The sequence below is a fragment of the Aegilops tauschii genome, chromosome 2 (genome assembly GCF_002575655.3).
Source record: "Aegilops tauschii subsp. strangulata cultivar AL8/78 chromosome 2, Aet v6.0, whole genome shotgun sequence".
NCBI classification, from domain to species: Eukaryota; Viridiplantae; Streptophyta; class Magnoliopsida; order Poales; family Poaceae; genus Aegilops; species Aegilops tauschii.
The window spans coordinates 591,040,430-591,056,678 of record NC_053036.3 but is presented as its reverse complement, the minus strand read 5'-3'; the positions used below and the strand labels follow the sequence as shown (position 1 = coordinate 591,056,678).

The window sequence follows — 16,249 nt, the reverse complement described above, 5'->3', positions numbered from 1 at the left end:
CGTCATGAGCCCATCAAGCTCCGCATCAAGACCCAGTGGGCTAACACCACTACCCGTGCTGAGGCAGCGGCTGCTCAGATGGATGCGGATGAGGATGAGATCAAGGAGGAGGACGCTGATGAGGACAGCTCTGCCGGCTACTCGCCTTCATCTTCTGAGCCCTCTTGGGCTAAGAAGCTGAAGAACAAGATGAAGGCTTTGTTCTGCATGCAGGCCAAGGGCCAGTACATGTCTCATGTTGTTCAGAAGGAGAGTCGTCGTCGCGACAAGAGGATCTTGAGGATGTCTGGCGAGGAGATATCAAGCGGATCCGAGAAGCACATCACCCCAGAGGCAGAATGGATGGCGAAGCAGGGCTAGAAGTGGACTAATTCCGAGGGGAGAAGGAGGAGACCATTCCCGCTGCCGAGACCGACGAGGAGCGCGACGAGTGATCGCTTCAGCCTGAGCTACCACCTGTGTCGTAGGTGTCCTCTCTGCCTTTTTTTGGTGTCTCGATGCCAAAGGGGGAGAGAGTGTAGGATTTGCGAGTCTTGTGTCGTGTTGTTTGCTTTGTCGCTTTGCTTTCGTTCTGGTGGACCTCGTTTGCTTTGGTTTGGTTTGTGCTCGTAAGACCAAGTTCCCTATCATATGGTGTAAGTGTTGGGGAACGCAGTAATTTCAAAAATTTCCTACGCACACGCAAGATCATGGTGATGCATAGCAACGAGCGGGAGAGCATTGTCCACGTACCCTCGTAGACCGTAAGCGGAAGCGTTTTGTCAATGTGGTTGATGTAGTCGTACGTCTTCACGATCCGACCGATCCAAGTACCGAACGCACGACACCTCCGAGTTCAGCACACGTTCAGCTCGGTGACGTCCCACGAACTCACGATCCAGCAGAGTGTCGAGGGAGATTTTCGTCAGCACGACGGCGTGATGATGGTGATGATGAAGCTACCGGCGCAGGGCTTCGCCTAAGCACTGCAACAATATGACCGAGGTGGATTATGGTGGAGGGGGGCACCGCACATGGCTGGAAACAATCAACTTGTTTGTTCTAGGGTGCCCCCCTGCCCCCACATATAAAGGAGCAAGGGGGGAGGCCGGCCGGCCCTTGTGGCGCGCCAGGAGAGGAGGAGTCCTCCTCCTAGTAGGGGTAGGACTCCCCTTTCCTACTCCTACTAGGAGGGGGAAAGGAAGGAGGAGAGGGAGAAGGAATGGGGGCGCCACCCCCCTTCCCTAGTCCAATTCGGACCAGAGGGGGAGGGGGGCGCGACCTGCCCTGGCCGGCCCTCTCTCTCTCCACTAAGGCCCATGTGGCCCATTAGTTCTCCCGGGGGGGTTCCGGTAACCCTCCGGCACTCCGGTTTTCTCCGAAATCACCCGGAACACTTCCGGTGTCCGAATATAGCCGTCCAATATATCAATCTTTATGTCTTGACCATTTCGAGACTCCTCATCATGTCCGTGATCACATCCGGGACTCCGAACTATCTTTGGTACATCAAAACACATAAACTCATAATACCGAACGTTAAGCGTGCGGACCCTACGGGTTCGAGAACTATGTAGACATGATCGAGACACGTTTCCGGTCAATAACCAATAGCGGAACCTAGATGCTCATATTGGCTCCCACATATTCTACGAAGATCTTTATCGGTCAAACCACATAACAACATACGTTGTTCCCTTTGTCATCGGTATGTTACTTGCCCGAGATTCGATAGTTGGTATCTCAATACCTAGTTCAATCTCGTTACCGGCAAGTCTCTTTACTCGTTCCGTAATGCATCATCCCGCAACTAACTCATTAGTCACATTGCTTGCAAGGCTTATAGTGATGTGCATTACCGAGAGGGCCTAGAGATACCTCTCCGACAATCGGAGTGACAAATCCTAACCTCGATCTATGCCAACCCAACAAACACCATCGAAGACACCTGCAGAGCACCATTATAATCACCTAGTTACGTTGTGATGTTTAGTTGCACACAAAGTGTTCCTCCAGCATTCGGGAGTTGCATAATCTCATAGTCATAGGAACATGTATAAGTCATGAAGAAAGCAATAGCAACATACTAAACGATCAAGTGCTAAGCTAACGGAATGGGTCAAGTCAATCACATCATTCTCTAATGATCTGATCCCGTTCATCAAATGACAACTCATGTCTATGGCTAGGAAACTTAACCATCTTTGATTAACGAGCTAGTCAAGTAGAGGCATACTAGTGACGCTCTGTTTGTCTATGTATTCACACATGTACTAAGTTTCCGGTTAATACAATTCTAGCACGAATAATAAACATTTATCATGATATAAGGAAATATAAATAAAAACTTTATTATTGCCTCTAGGGCATATTTTCTTCAGTCTCCCACTTGCACTAGAGTCAATAATCCAGATTACACAGTAATGATTCTAACACCCATGGAGTCTTGGTGCTGATCATGTTTTGCTCGTGAGAGAGGCTTAGTCAATGGGTCTGCAACATTCAGATCCGTATGTATCTTGCAAATCTCTATGTCTCCCTCCTTGACTTGATCACGAATGGAATTGAAGCGTCTCTTGATGTGCTTGGTTCTCTTGTGAAATCTGGATTCCTTTGCCAAGGCAATTGCACCAGTATTGTCACAAAAGATTTTCATTGGACCCGATGCATTAGCTATGACACCTAGATCGGATATGAACTCCTTCATCCAGACTCCATCATTTGCTGCTTCCGAAGCAGCTATGTACTCCGCTTCACACGTAGATCCCGCCACGACGCTTTGCTTAGAACTGCACCAACGTACAGCTCCACCGTTCAATATAAATATGTATCCGGTTTGTGACTTAGAGTCATCCGGATCAGTGTCAAAGCTTGCATCGACGTAACCATCTACGACGAGCTCTTTGTCACCTCCATAAACGAGAAACATATCCTTAGTCCTTTTCAGGTATTTTAGGATGTTCTTGACCGCTGTCCAGTGATCCACTCCTGGATTACTTTTGTACCTCCCTGCTAAACTAATAGCAAGGCACACATCAGGTCTGGTACACAGCATTGCATACATGATAGAGCCTATGTCTGAAGCATAGGTAACATCTTTCATTTTCTCTCTATCTTCTGCAGTGGTCGGGCATTGAGCCTGACTCAACTTCACACCTTGTAACACAAGCAAGAACCCTTTCTTTGCTTGATCCATTTTGAACTTCTTCAAAACTTTATCAAGGTATGTGCTTTGTGAAAGTGCAATTAAGCGTCTTGATCTATCTCTATAGATCTTGATGCCCAATATATAAGCAGCTTCACCGAGGTCTTTCATTGAAAAACTCTTGTTCAAGTATCCTTTTATGTTATCCAGAAATTCTATATCATTTCCAATCAACAATATGTCATCCATATATAATATTAGAAATGCTACAGAGCTCCCACTCACTTTCTTGTAAATACATGCTTCTCCAAAAGTCTGTATAAAACCATATGCTTTGATCACACTATCAAAACGTTTATTCCAACTCCGAGAGGCTTGCACCAGTCCATATATGGATCGCTGGAGCTTGCACACTTTGTTAGCACCCTTTGGATCGATAAAACCTTCAGGTTGCATCCTATACAACTCTTCTTCCAGAAATCCATTCAAGAATGCAGTCTTTACATCCATTTGCCAAATTTCATAATCATAAAATGCAGCAATTGCTAAAATGATTCGGACAGACTTAAGCATCGCTACGGGTGAGAAGGTCTCATCGTAGTCAACTCCTTGAACTTGTCGAAAACCTTTCGCAACAAGTCGAGCTTTGTAGACAGTAACATTACCGTCAGCGTCAGTCTTCTTCTTGAAGATCCATTTATTCTCTATGGCTTGCCGATCATCGGGCAAGTCAACCAAAGTCCACACTTTGTTCTCATACATGGATCCCGTCTCAGATTTCATGGCCTCAAGCCATTTCGCGGAATCTGGGCTCATCATCGCTTCCTCATAGTTCGTAGGTTCGTCATGGTCTAGTAACATGACCTCCAGAACGGGATTACCGTACCACTCTGGTGCAGATCTTACTCTGGTTGACCTACGAGGTTCGGTAGTAACTTGATCTGAAGTTTCATGATCATTATCATTAGCTTCCTCACTAATTGGTGTAGGGATCACAGGAACTGATTTCTGTGATGAACTACTTTCCAATAAGGGAGCAGGTACAGTTATCTCATCGAGTTCTACTTTCCTCCCACTCACTTCTTTCGAGAGAAACTCCTTCTGTAGAAAGGATCCATTCTTAGCAACGAATGTCTTGCCTACGGATCTGTGATAGAAGGTGTACCCAACAGTTTCCTTTGGGTGTCCTATGAAGACACATTTCTCCGATTTGGGTTCGAGCTTATCAGGTTGAAGTTTTTTCACATAAGCATCGCAGCCCCAAACTTTAAGAAACGACAACTTTGGTTTCTTGCCAAACCACAGTTCATAAGGTGTCGTCTCAACGGATTTAGATGGTGCCCTATTTAACGTGAATGCAGCCGTCTCTAAAGCATAACCCCAAATTGATAGCGGTAAATCAGTAAGAGACATCATAGATCGCACCATATCTAATAAAGTGCGGTTACGACGTTCGGACACACCATTACGCTGTGGTGTTCCGGGTGGCGTGAGTTGCGAAACTATTCCGCATTGTTTCAAATGAAGACCAAACTCGTAACTCAAATATTCTCCTCCACGATCAGATCGTAGAAAATTTATTTTCTTGTTACGATGATTTTCCACTTCACTGTGAAATTCTTTGAACTTTTCAAATGTTTCAGACTTATGTTTCATGAAGTAGATATACCCATATCTGCTCAAATCATCTGTGAAGGTGAGAAAATAACGATACCCGGCGCGAGCTTCAATATTCATTGGACCACATACATCAGTATGTATGATTTCCAATAAATCTGTTGCTCGCTCCATTGTTCCGGAGAACGGAGTTTTAGTCATCTTGCCCATGAGGCATGGTTCGCAAGTACCAAGTGATTCATAATCAAGTGATTCAAAAAGTCCATCACAATGGAGTTTCTTCATGCGCTTTACACCAATATGACCCAAACGGCAGTGCCACAAATAAGTTGCACTATCATTATCAACTCTGCATATTTTGGCTTCAATATTATGAATATGTGTATCACTACTATTGAGATTCAACAAAAATAGACCACTCTTCAAGGGTGCATGACCATAAAAGATATTACTCATATAAATAGAACAACCATTATTCTCAGATTTAAATGAATAACCGTCTCGCATCAAACAAGATCCAGATATAATGTTCATGCTCAACACTGGCACCAAATAACAATTATTCAGGTCTAAAACTAATCCTGAAGGTAGATGTAGAGGTAGCGTGCCGACGGCGATCACATCGACTTTGGAACCATTTCCTACGCGCATCGTCACCTCGTCCTTAGCCAATCTTCTCTTAATCCGTAGTCCCTGTTTCGAGTTGCAAATATTAGCAACAGAACCGGTATCAAATACCCAGGTGCTATTGCGAGCATTAGTAAGGTACACATCAATACCATGTATATCACATATACCTTTGTTCACCTTGCCATCCTTCTTATCCGCCAAATACTTGGGGCAGTTCCGCTTCTAGTGACCAGTCCCTTTGCAGTAGAAGCACTCAGTCTCAGGCTTAGGTCCAGACTTTGGTTTCTTCACTTGAGCAGCAACTTGCTTGCCCTTCTTCTTGAAGTTCCCCTTCTTCTCTTTACCCTTTTTCTTGAAACTGGTGGTCTTGTTGACCATCAACACTTGATGCTCCTTCTTGATTTCTACCTCTGCAGCCTTTAGCATCGCGAAGAGCTCGGGAATTGTCTTATCCATCCCTTGCATGTTATAGTTCATCACGAAGCTCTTGTAGCTTGGTGGCAGTGATTGAAGAATTCTGTCAATGACACTATCATCAGGAAGATTAACTCCCAGTTGAATCAAGTGATTGTTATACCCAGACATTTTGAGTATATGTTCACTGACAGAACTATTCTCCTCCATCTTGCAGCTGTAGAACTTATTGGAGACTTCATATCTCTCAATCCGGGCATTTGCTTGAAATATTAACTTCAACTCCTGGAACATCTCATATGCTCCATGACGTTCAAAACGTCGTTGAAGTCCCGGTTCTAAGCCGTAAAGCATGGCACACTGAACTATCGAGTAGTCATCAGCTTTGCTCTGTCAGAAGTTCTTAACGTCATCAGTAGCATCTGCAGCAGGCCTGGCACCCAGCGGTGCTTCTAGGACGTAATTCTTCTGTGCAGCAATGAGGATAATCCTCAAGTTACGGACCCAGTCCGTGTAGTTGCTACCATCATCTTTCAACTTAGCTTTCTCTAGGAACGCATTAAAATTCAACGGAACAACAGCACGAGCCATCTATCTACAACAACATAGACATGCAAAATACTATCAGGTATTAAGTTCATGATAAATTAAAGTTCAATTAATCAAATTACTTAAGAACTCCCACTTAGATAGACATCCCTCTAATCATCTAAGTGATCACGTGATCCAAATCAACTAAACCATGTCCGATCATCACGTGAGATGGAGTAGTTTTCAATGGTGAACATCACTATGCTGATCATATCTAGTATATGATTCACGCTCGACCTTTCGGTCTCAGTGTTCCGAGGCCATATTTGCATATGCTAGGCTCGTCAAGTTTAACCAGAGTATTCTGCGTGTGCAAAACTAGCTTGCACCCGTTGTATGTGAACGTAGAGCTTATCACACCCGATCATCACGTGGTGTCTTGGCACGACGAACTTTCGCAACGGTGCATACTCAGGGAGAACACTTGTACCTTGAAATTTAGTGAGAGATCATCTTATAATGCTACCGTCAATCAAAGCAAAATAAGATGCATAAAAGATAAACATCACATGCAATCAATACAAGTGATATGATATGGCCATCATCATCTTGTGCCTTTGATCTCCATCTTCAAAGCACCGTCATGATCACCATCGTCACCGGCGCGACACCTTGATCTCCATCGTAGCATCGTTGTCGTCTCGCCAACTATTGTTTCTACGACTATCGCTATCGCTAAGTGATAAAGTAAAAACAATTACAGGGCGATTGCATTGCATACAATAAAGCGACAACCATATGGCTCCTGCCAGTTGCCGATAACTCCGTTACAAAACATGATCATCTCATACAATAAAATTTAGCATCATGTCTTGACCATATCACATCACAACATGCCCTGCAAAAACAAGTTAGACGTCCTCTACTTTGTTGTTGCAAGTTTTACGTGGCTGCTACGGGCTGAGCAAGAACCGTTCTTACCTACGCATCAAAACCACAACGATATTTCATCAAGTATGTGCTGTTTTAACCTTCAACAAGGACCGGGCGTAACCATACTCGATTCAACTAAAGTTGGAGAAACTGACACCAGCCAGCCACCTGTTTGCGAAGCACGTCGGTAGAACCAGTCTCGCGTAAGCATACGCGTAATGTCGGTCCGGGCCGCTTCATCCAACAATACCGCCGAATCAAAGTATGACATGCTGGTAAGCAGTATGACAAGTATCGCCCACAACTCACTTGTGTTCTACTCGTGCATATGACATCTATGCATAAACCTGAGTCTGATACCACTGCTGGGGAACGCAGTAATTTCAAAAATTTCCTACGCACACGCAAGATCATGGTGATGCATAACAACGAGCGGGAGAGTGTTGTCCACGTACCCTCGTAGACCGTAAGCGGAAGCGTTTTGTCAACGCGGTTGATGTAGTCGTACGTCTTCACGATCCGGCCGATCCAAGTACCGAACGCACGGAACCTCCGAGTTCAGCACACGTTCAGTTCGGTGACGTCCCACGAACTCACGATCTAGCAGAGTGTCAAGGGAGAGTTTCGTCGGCATGACGGCGTTATGACGCTGATGATGAAGCTACCGGCGCAGGGCTTCGCCTAAGCACTGCAACAATGTGACCGAGGTGGATTATGGTGGAAGGGGGCACCGCACACGGCTGGAAACAATCAACTTGTTTGTTCTAGGGTGCCCCCCTGCCCCCACATATAAAGGAGAAAGGAGGGAGGCCGGCCGGCCCTTGTGGCGCGCCAGGAGAGGAGGAGTCCTCCTCCTAGTAGGAGTAGGACTCCCCTTTCCTACTCCTACTAGGAGGGGGAAAGGAAGGAGGAGAGGGAGAAGGAAAGGGGGGCGCCGCCCCCCCTTCCCTAGTCCAATTCGGACCAGAGGGGGAGGGGGCACGGCCTGCCCTGGCCGACCCTCTCTCTCTCCACTAAGGCCCATGTGGCCCATTAGTTCTCGGGGGGGGGGGGGGGGTTTCCGGTAACCCTCCGGCACTCCGGTTTTCTCCGAAACCACCCGGAACACTTCCGGTGTCCGAATATAGCCGTCCAATATATCAATATTTATCTCTCGACCATTTCGAGAGTCCTCGTCATGTCCGTGATCACATCCGGGACTCGGAACTATCTTTGGTACATCAAAACACATAAACTCATAACACGGATCGTCACCGAACGTTAAGCGTGCGGACCCTACGGGTTCGAGAACTATGTAGACATGACTGAGACACGTTTCCGGTCAATAACCAATAGCGGAACCTGGATGCTCATATTGGCTCCCACATATTCTACGAAGATCTTTATCGTTCAAACCGCATAACAACGTACATTGTTCCCTTTGTCATCGGTATGTTACTTGCCCGAGATTCGATCGTCGGTATCTCAATACCTAGTTCAATCTCGTTACCGGCAAGTCTCTTTACTCGTTCCGTAATGCATCATCCCGCAAATAACTCATTAGTCACATTGCTTGCAAGGCTTATAGTGATGTGCATTACCGAGAGGGCCCAGAGATACCTCTCTGACAATCGGAGTGAGAAATCCTAATCTCGACCTATGCCAACCCAACAAACACCATCGGAGACACTTGCAGAGCACCTTTATAATCACCCAGTTACGTTGTGACGTTTGGTAGCACACAAAGTGTTCCTCCGGCATTCGGGAGTTGCATAATCTCATAGTCATAGGAACATGTATAAGTCATGAAGAAAGCAATAGCAACGTACTAAACGATCAAGTGCTAAGCTAACGGAATGGGTCAAGTCAATCACATCATTCTCTAATGATCTGATCCCGTTCATCAAATGACAACTCATGTCTATGGCTAGGAAACTTAACCATCTTTGATTAACGAGCTAGTCAAGTAGAGGCATAGTAGTGACACTCTGTTTGTCTATGTATTCACACATGTACTAAGTTTCCGGTTAATAAAATTCTAGCATGAATAATAAACATTTATCATGATATAAGGAAATATAAATAACAACTTTATTATTGCCTCTAGGGCATATTTCCTTCAGTAAGACATATGCACTCTAGCTATCTTATTGTCTTTCATGCTTAGTAACCCGTGAGCATATGCTATCTTGTGCCAGTTACTTTATGCTCATAGTTATTATCTTGCCTGCTTGCTTAGTGTTAGGTTCATTATTGCAAGATATGCCTTGTCTATAAAATATAGGGGGAGTGTTGATCTTAGTATGTGTGCCGTGCAGTCCAAAGCACTTCTCTAGAGTGCACACATCTAGGGGGAGCCCGTCTATATTTTATAGATGGTGGGTTTGCCTATGTTTCATTTTATATCCCGTTGTGCAAATCCCATATTGTCATCTATCCACCAAAAAGGGGAGATTGTAAGGGCATATTTATCCCTTAGTAGTTTTGGTGATTGATGACAATGCTTTTGTGGACTAACCGTGTGCAGTGAGCATTTCAGAGATACCATGTCTAAGCACAAGACGATTTGGTGCCCCTCGGAGCTTATTGAAGACGGCGTTTCTCTACGTTTCTTTTCGGTGAATTTGAGTCGTAGGAAAGCCGTACTATTAAGAGGGGGTCCGCGTTGGAAAGGTTTGGGTGGAATCAACACGTACACGTCTGTTCCTTTTTGCACCGTCTTTCCTTTGGCTCTTTGGAGCATCCTCCGTCTCTCCGTGTCTCTGCAAAATGAAGAACTCCTAGTGTTGCTGATCTGGGGCATGCGGTAGTACTGCTCTTCGGAGCGGTAGTACCGCAGGCTCTTGCGGTAGTACCGCAGGCCCTTGCGGTAGTACCGCTCCTTGGGAGCGGTAGTACCGTGGCCTCAGGCCAGGCGCAGCTGCTTGAGCGGTTGTAGGGGCAGATGTAATTTTTTACATCCGCGCCCTACGCCGTAGTACCGCTCCGTTGGCGCGGTAGTACCGTGGGCTCTGGCCAGGCGCAGCAGCATGAGCGGATGTTGGGGCGGATGTAATTTATGTCCTGCTTTGGATTTTATGTGCCGGCTGTAGATGCTTTGATGCAGGACATGGCTCTCGTCATGCAACATACCAAGCTTCTAGTTATCGTGTAGTCGGATTCTTCTGTGGCCCTATCGATCTTCACTGATGAATCACTTGTTCGATCTTCGTATAGTCATCTTGCTTTGGAGATCAAATCCTTGAGAGAGAACCAGGAGTTTCTTCCACAAAAGTTTCATCGAAGTCAAAATAGAGTAGAAGATTATTTGGTATAGTCGTACCAACGGTAGCACAAAGTAGATGATATGCTGGCTCAGTCCCTCGAAGACGCTCATAGGGGTAGGGCGTGCGTTCATAGAGGGTGAGTGTATGCGCGTATGTATGAGTGCTTGCGTCTGTACTGTGTTCAAAAAAGAAAAACCGTAGCGCAAAGTGTGGCTACACAGAAGGCCCACACGTACCGATGAATTCCTGCCTGGTGACTGTAAATTTATAATCTTGAAATAAAACTCTTTTACCCCGAAAAAAAGAAAGAGATATGAAGGTGTTACGAAAGGAAAAACAAAAAGAAAAAACTTGATTTATTTTTGAAGGAAAAAACTTGATTTTATATATATAAAAGGTAGAAGAGCGAAAGAGAAAGGTGGGGAGGGGGCCCGGCCGAGGCGGAACGGAACGCTCGGAAATATAAAAACGGCCAGCCCAGCGTGCAGGCAGCCGGAAGCAAACAACACAGAAACGCCCCCGCAGCAGCTGCTGCTGCACAGCCCAGCCGCCCCCGTCCCCTATCCAGTCCAGAAACGCACACTCCCACGCGCAGCCAGCGGAGCAGAGCACTGACTTCACCGCCGCAGCGGCTCACCCGAGGAGGCGCCGGCGGCGGCTGGAGGGGAGCGGAGGAGCGAGCGGGCCACCCGATCCGACCATGACCAAGTCCAAGAACGGCTGCCTCAAGATCCTCTGCGGCGGCGCCGGATCCGACGCCACCGCCGGCTCCGACCCCGAGACCGACGCCCACGCCGACGAGGTGGGTGCCCCCCGGCCCGTCGCACGCCGAATGCGGCGTCTCCGCGTGCTCCCGGCCGCAGTGTACCCGTGCCGTTCCTGCTCGTCCAAGCTGCTTGCTTTTTTTTTTTCTTCCCCTTCTTTTGGGCGGGTTCGAGCTGGCGGTGCGCTTGTTTTCGGCAGATCTCCGCCCAGCGCGCGTGGCGGAGGCGGGTGTAGGTAGATCCAGCGCCGGCCCGCGGCGGGGAGCCGAAACGGCCGCCAATTTGGGGGATTCCCCCGGTGCTCCCGCGCCGCGCACCACTAGCTCGGCTCGCGGGCGTGAAATTTCGATTTCAAAACTGGGTGGCGGAGCTGCCCCATGGTTAAATTGCTGCACGCACATGAATTTACAAATTCCCTCTTTTTAAGCCTGTTTTCTTTCCATTTTCTGCTGAGTGGCTCTAGCTTAGGAGGTTGCTGTTTGTGTCGTCTCGATCCCATGCAGCATGGGATCTGGTGGCCTAGCGCCATGATGCCGCCATGCTACGCGCACTGTGCATACCTCTTGGCCCGGTGCGTCCCGTCCTTCCCCTCCCCATCCCCGGGGTTGGATTTTGCTAACCCTTGTCCCCCCCCTGATTTGACATTTTTTGTTCTAAAAACTTTTGGCCACTTTCTTTCCCCCACTGTGAGAATCATGGATTCAGGAGGACACGGCTTTGCTCTCTGGACCGCAAGTCCTGCCGAGCAGGTCGGCTGGTGAGGATCTTGGATTATTAAATCCACCTGCTATTCCGGAAAATTCGCGTATCAGCGAAAATTCTGCGCCCCATGTGGTGAAACGGGATCTCTAGTTTTGAGTGTTCATATGACAGCCTAGAGGGGCTGTCGTCGTAATTTGTTTTTCCCCCTATTTACAAATTTCATACAGATTCAGCTTGGTTTGGATAAGAATCGGAATGAACTGATGGATAGCTGGTAGTGGTACCACTATCAAACTATAGTTAAGAAGTTCACCAAGAAACGGACACATTAATAAACGAAAGGATACGTTTATAATAGAAAGCAATTAATGTGCTGTTTTGTTCAAATTTCTGATGGTGACTGAAGAAGAATTTGCTTGCATTTTTTTGCCCTTTTACCTCCTAGTATCTGAATTTTACTTCACTAGCTGAGAAGTATTTCCTGCTTTGAAGGTTCACTCGATTCACTGCTGTCACTTCTTATTTTTGTAGTGCTCTGTCATTTTTGTCATGTGAAAGTTCTTACAAGGATTCTGTTTCCCTCTTCCTTATATCAGGTACATAATTTTTTTCATACTAATGGCTGATGCACATCTTGTTTTTTCCAGAGCAAGGCAATATCAGATAAAAGCAGATGGAGCTTTCGAAGGAGGTCTACAAGGCACCGAGTTCTCAAGAACTCTGATATATCCGAGCCCGAAACTCTAAGTTCGAGCAAAGCAAAAGCTGATGTTGCTCCAAGCAACAATGTCTACTCTTCGACATACTCTTATGCCTCAGAGAAGCCCCTGCATCTAGAGAAGCCAGATGAAAAGATTGTGCTTCAAGAGAAGCTAGATGAGAAATCTCTACACGAAGAGAAGCCCGATGAAAAGCAGACAGAGAAGACAACTGAAAAGCCAGTGGACCAGATAATTGAAAGGTCAATTGAACAGCCAGATGAAAAGATAACCGAGACACCGAGTGAAGAGCCAGCTGAAAGGATATCTGAAGAACCAATTGAAGAGCCAGATGAAAAGGATGTTGAGAAACTTGATGAAAAGCCAGATGAAAGCATCTCTGTTTCGCCAACTGAGGTGAAGCAGGATGAAACTGCCTCACTTGTTGATAGAAGCGTTCCAGACCCTGAGGAAGATCATGTGGAGTCTGCTGCTATTGTCATTCAGTCTGGCATCAGAACATACAACGTATGTTATACTATTTTGGCACCTATTATTATGTTCACTACAATATTTCCTGTTAAATGTTAGTACAGTACTAAGCGTTTACATGACTGCAGGCAAGGCAAGAGCTATCGAATCATAAGGATCTTGTGAAACTGCAAGCTGTGATACGCGGGCATCTGGTTAGGCGGCAGGCTGCAGAATCTTTACAATGCTTGCTTGCTATTGTTAAAACTCAAGGGCTTGTCCGGACTCATCAAGCACAACAATCTTCAGGAAGGTTTCAGGTGAGTAAAGCATTCTTATTTAATATATTTTCATTTATAGCATATGTATTATCACCCACATTGCTTCTGGGAGGAAACATCATGGCATCAACTTTACTCAATAGAATTTACCTTTACAAAGTCCTTTAGCTAGCAACCAGGTCCGTCTATTTATTGCTTGTGTCATGAAATCTAAACTTTCCATCCAAGTTGTGATATCTGTCAACCTGCGAAATTCCATGCTTTGCCTAGTCATTACTTTCCGTGTTGATTCTATTCCTCTTTGCCAAATGTGCAAGATGATCCTGATCTTTTGTGTTATTATGCTGAGCAGCACCCTTGGATAGCCATTTTTCCGACCATGTTTTGCTTATTAATAATGGACTTCTGTTTTTTTACAGGATACTTTGGTCCGTTCTTCAAGTGAGAAATTGCTTCACAATGGATTTGCTCTCAAGGTGAGACAAAATAACTATTACCACTACTGGTACCATCTCACTATCTCTAGTTTGGATTTCCTCATGCTCACACAGTGTTATTTTCTGCCAGCTCATGGACAACATGTCAACTTCCAAATCCATGAACATAAGATGTGATGCTTCTGAAACTGATGCTACCTGGAAATGGATGGAGAGGTGGACAACTCTGATTCTGCCAACCACTGAAGGCCACTTGCTTGAGAATGCAGAAAATAGTGGGTTGGTGGTTGAAAAGATGGAAGAGGATGCTCACCATGAAGAAAAGGTTGTTCCTTTGGACTCGGACATTTCTTTCCCCAAGTTAGTGCCTGATGATGTGGAGGAGACACAAAGGCCTTCTGAATCTAGTGCCTTTGTGGAAGAGACAACAAGGTCATTTGATTTGAGTGGATTGGAGGCTCCTGAATGTGTCCCAGAGGAAACCTCTATGTTGGAAATCAAAGATGATCCTGCACCAGAGTTGATCGAAAAGGTTGATGACGATGCTGAACAGTTGACCGATTCAAAGACAGAGAATGTTGTGGAGCAGTCTTTGGACTTCTCTGGCCAGCAATCTACCCAAACTGGTCCATCAAGGGAACCCAGTCCTGTTCCTGAAAAATCTGAACACCCCAGTGAGGATACTATGGATGCATATAATCTTGAGCAGTCACCGGAGATGGAAGCTAGAAGCGCAGCAAGAAAGGCCTGCAATCCAGCATTTGCTGCTGCACAGATGAAATTCGAAGAGCTGACTTCGGCAGTCAGTAGGTCCAACAGTTCATCTTTTCTGGATGCGCCAAGCAAATCGAAGGTGCATACTCCCCGTTCACTGGGCGGTACCTCACCCAAGCAAAATATTGAAACAGTCGCACCAGGAAGCGCAGTTGGTCATGATGCTAAAATCATACCTGCTGCTTCAGAATGTGGGACTGAGATTTCAATTTCATCTACACTTGACTCACCAGATAGATCAGAAGCTGATGGTGGTGAGATTGTAATGGAGATGGGGGCTCTTGGAGGTCGGAACTACGCCAGTGAGAATGCTGAGAAAGATACCCATGTTCTACATTCTGAAGTGAAGGACACATCCGAAGAAGTCGTCCAGCCAGAGAAAGAGGAAGAACTGAATGGTGATGTTGCTAACCCTCCCATTGCCACAGATCCTGTCCTTGAGCAAGCACATGTTGAATCAGGAAAGCCAGATTTGCATGACCAAATAGAGGAGTCTATAGGCTCATATGCCAAGTCACCTGAGGGAACTCCCATGAGCCGAACCACTTTTGCGGAATCTCAATGCACACCATCAAGCGAGATCTCTGTCAATACCAACAAGAGCAAGAGCAAGAGCAAAAAATCGAAGTCTCATGCAAGCAGAAGGTCGCTGACTAGCCCAGGCAGCAATTCAGTCGGACGAAGCAGCACCGATAATCTGTCAAAGGATTATAAGCATGCGAAGAGAGAGAGCTCAGGCAAGGTTGCCAAGTCTGACAACGCTGATCAAGAGCCTCGCATGAGCAACAGCACTCCATTGCCAAGTTACATGCAGTTCACAGAATCTGCAAGAGCAAAGGCGGCTGCTCTATCCCCAAAGTTAAGCCCAGATGTGCAAGACAACAACCCGAGAAAGAGGCATTCTTTGCCCATCACAAACGGTAAAAACGAAACATCTCCTCGCATGCAACGGTCATCTTCCCAAGCCCAGCAAAATGTGAAGAGCAGCGTTGCTGTTCCTCACAATCCATCTGGTAAGTGCTATAACCTTCAATAGGCCTTACACTCATGATATGCATTTCTGTTTGAAAGGTTTTGATCATTGTGAAGACATTTATCAATGTCTGTTCCACATACGCACAGTAATGTAATGTAGGAGTAGTTATTTTTCAGCAGTGTACGTCTGTCTTAAGGATTTTTTTATGTGCACAGATAAGAGGTGGAATATATGATGGATGGCAGCACATCGACGAGGTGCCATCAAATATCTAGAAGCACTCATCCCGCGCCCTTGTTTTCTCGTCGCAGGCCCTCTAATTCGTCAGTTGTTTCTTAATATTTTTTTCTTGGAATGCTGATGGAGAAGAGCAGCAGCTTCATCATATATGTACATTTGTTGGTTGATCTTATTGGTTGTGTTATTTGACTGATAGTGCTATTTCTTTTGTGTGTAATACATATCCTACTTGACTTGTATTGGAACGAGCAACAGCAGTGTGGATTTGAAAAATGATGATCTGTTATATTTGTTGCCGGTTGCCACTGATGTCGAATGAAGTTCATGTTGGTTTGGATCAAGTTTCTGTTTGTCAAATTCTGTGTATTTCTGTATGTTTAGGATCGCATCCAAAATATCAAAGAGTCCTGCA

The 16,249-nt window shown here is 45.8% G+C and overlaps 1 protein-coding gene across 3 annotated transcripts in view; it reads left to right on the top strand.

Annotated features, from left to right (window-relative positions):
- LOC109746143 (protein IQ-DOMAIN 32) overlaps positions 1 to 16,178 on the top strand; it is a 199,327-nt gene extending 183,149 nt beyond the window's left edge. For all 3 annotated transcript variants that reach the window (XM_040399925.3, XM_073509099.1, XM_073509098.1), the window contains exons 2-7: positions 10,971 to 11,296; positions 12,608 to 13,186; positions 13,279 to 13,449; positions 13,830 to 13,886; positions 13,978 to 15,634; positions 15,813 to 16,178. In XM_040399925.3, coding sequence (XP_040255859.1) covers positions 11,195 to 11,296; positions 12,608 to 13,186; positions 13,279 to 13,449; positions 13,830 to 13,886; positions 13,978 to 15,634; positions 15,813 to 15,832 — 2,586 coding nt within the window. In that variant the 5' untranslated portion in view covers positions 10,971 to 11,194 and the 3' untranslated portion in view covers positions 15,833 to 16,178. The remainder of the gene's footprint in view (positions 1 to 10,970; positions 11,297 to 12,607; positions 13,187 to 13,278; positions 13,450 to 13,829; positions 13,887 to 13,977; positions 15,635 to 15,812) is intronic.
- The last annotated feature ends 71 nt before the right edge of the window (positions 16,179 to 16,249 follow it).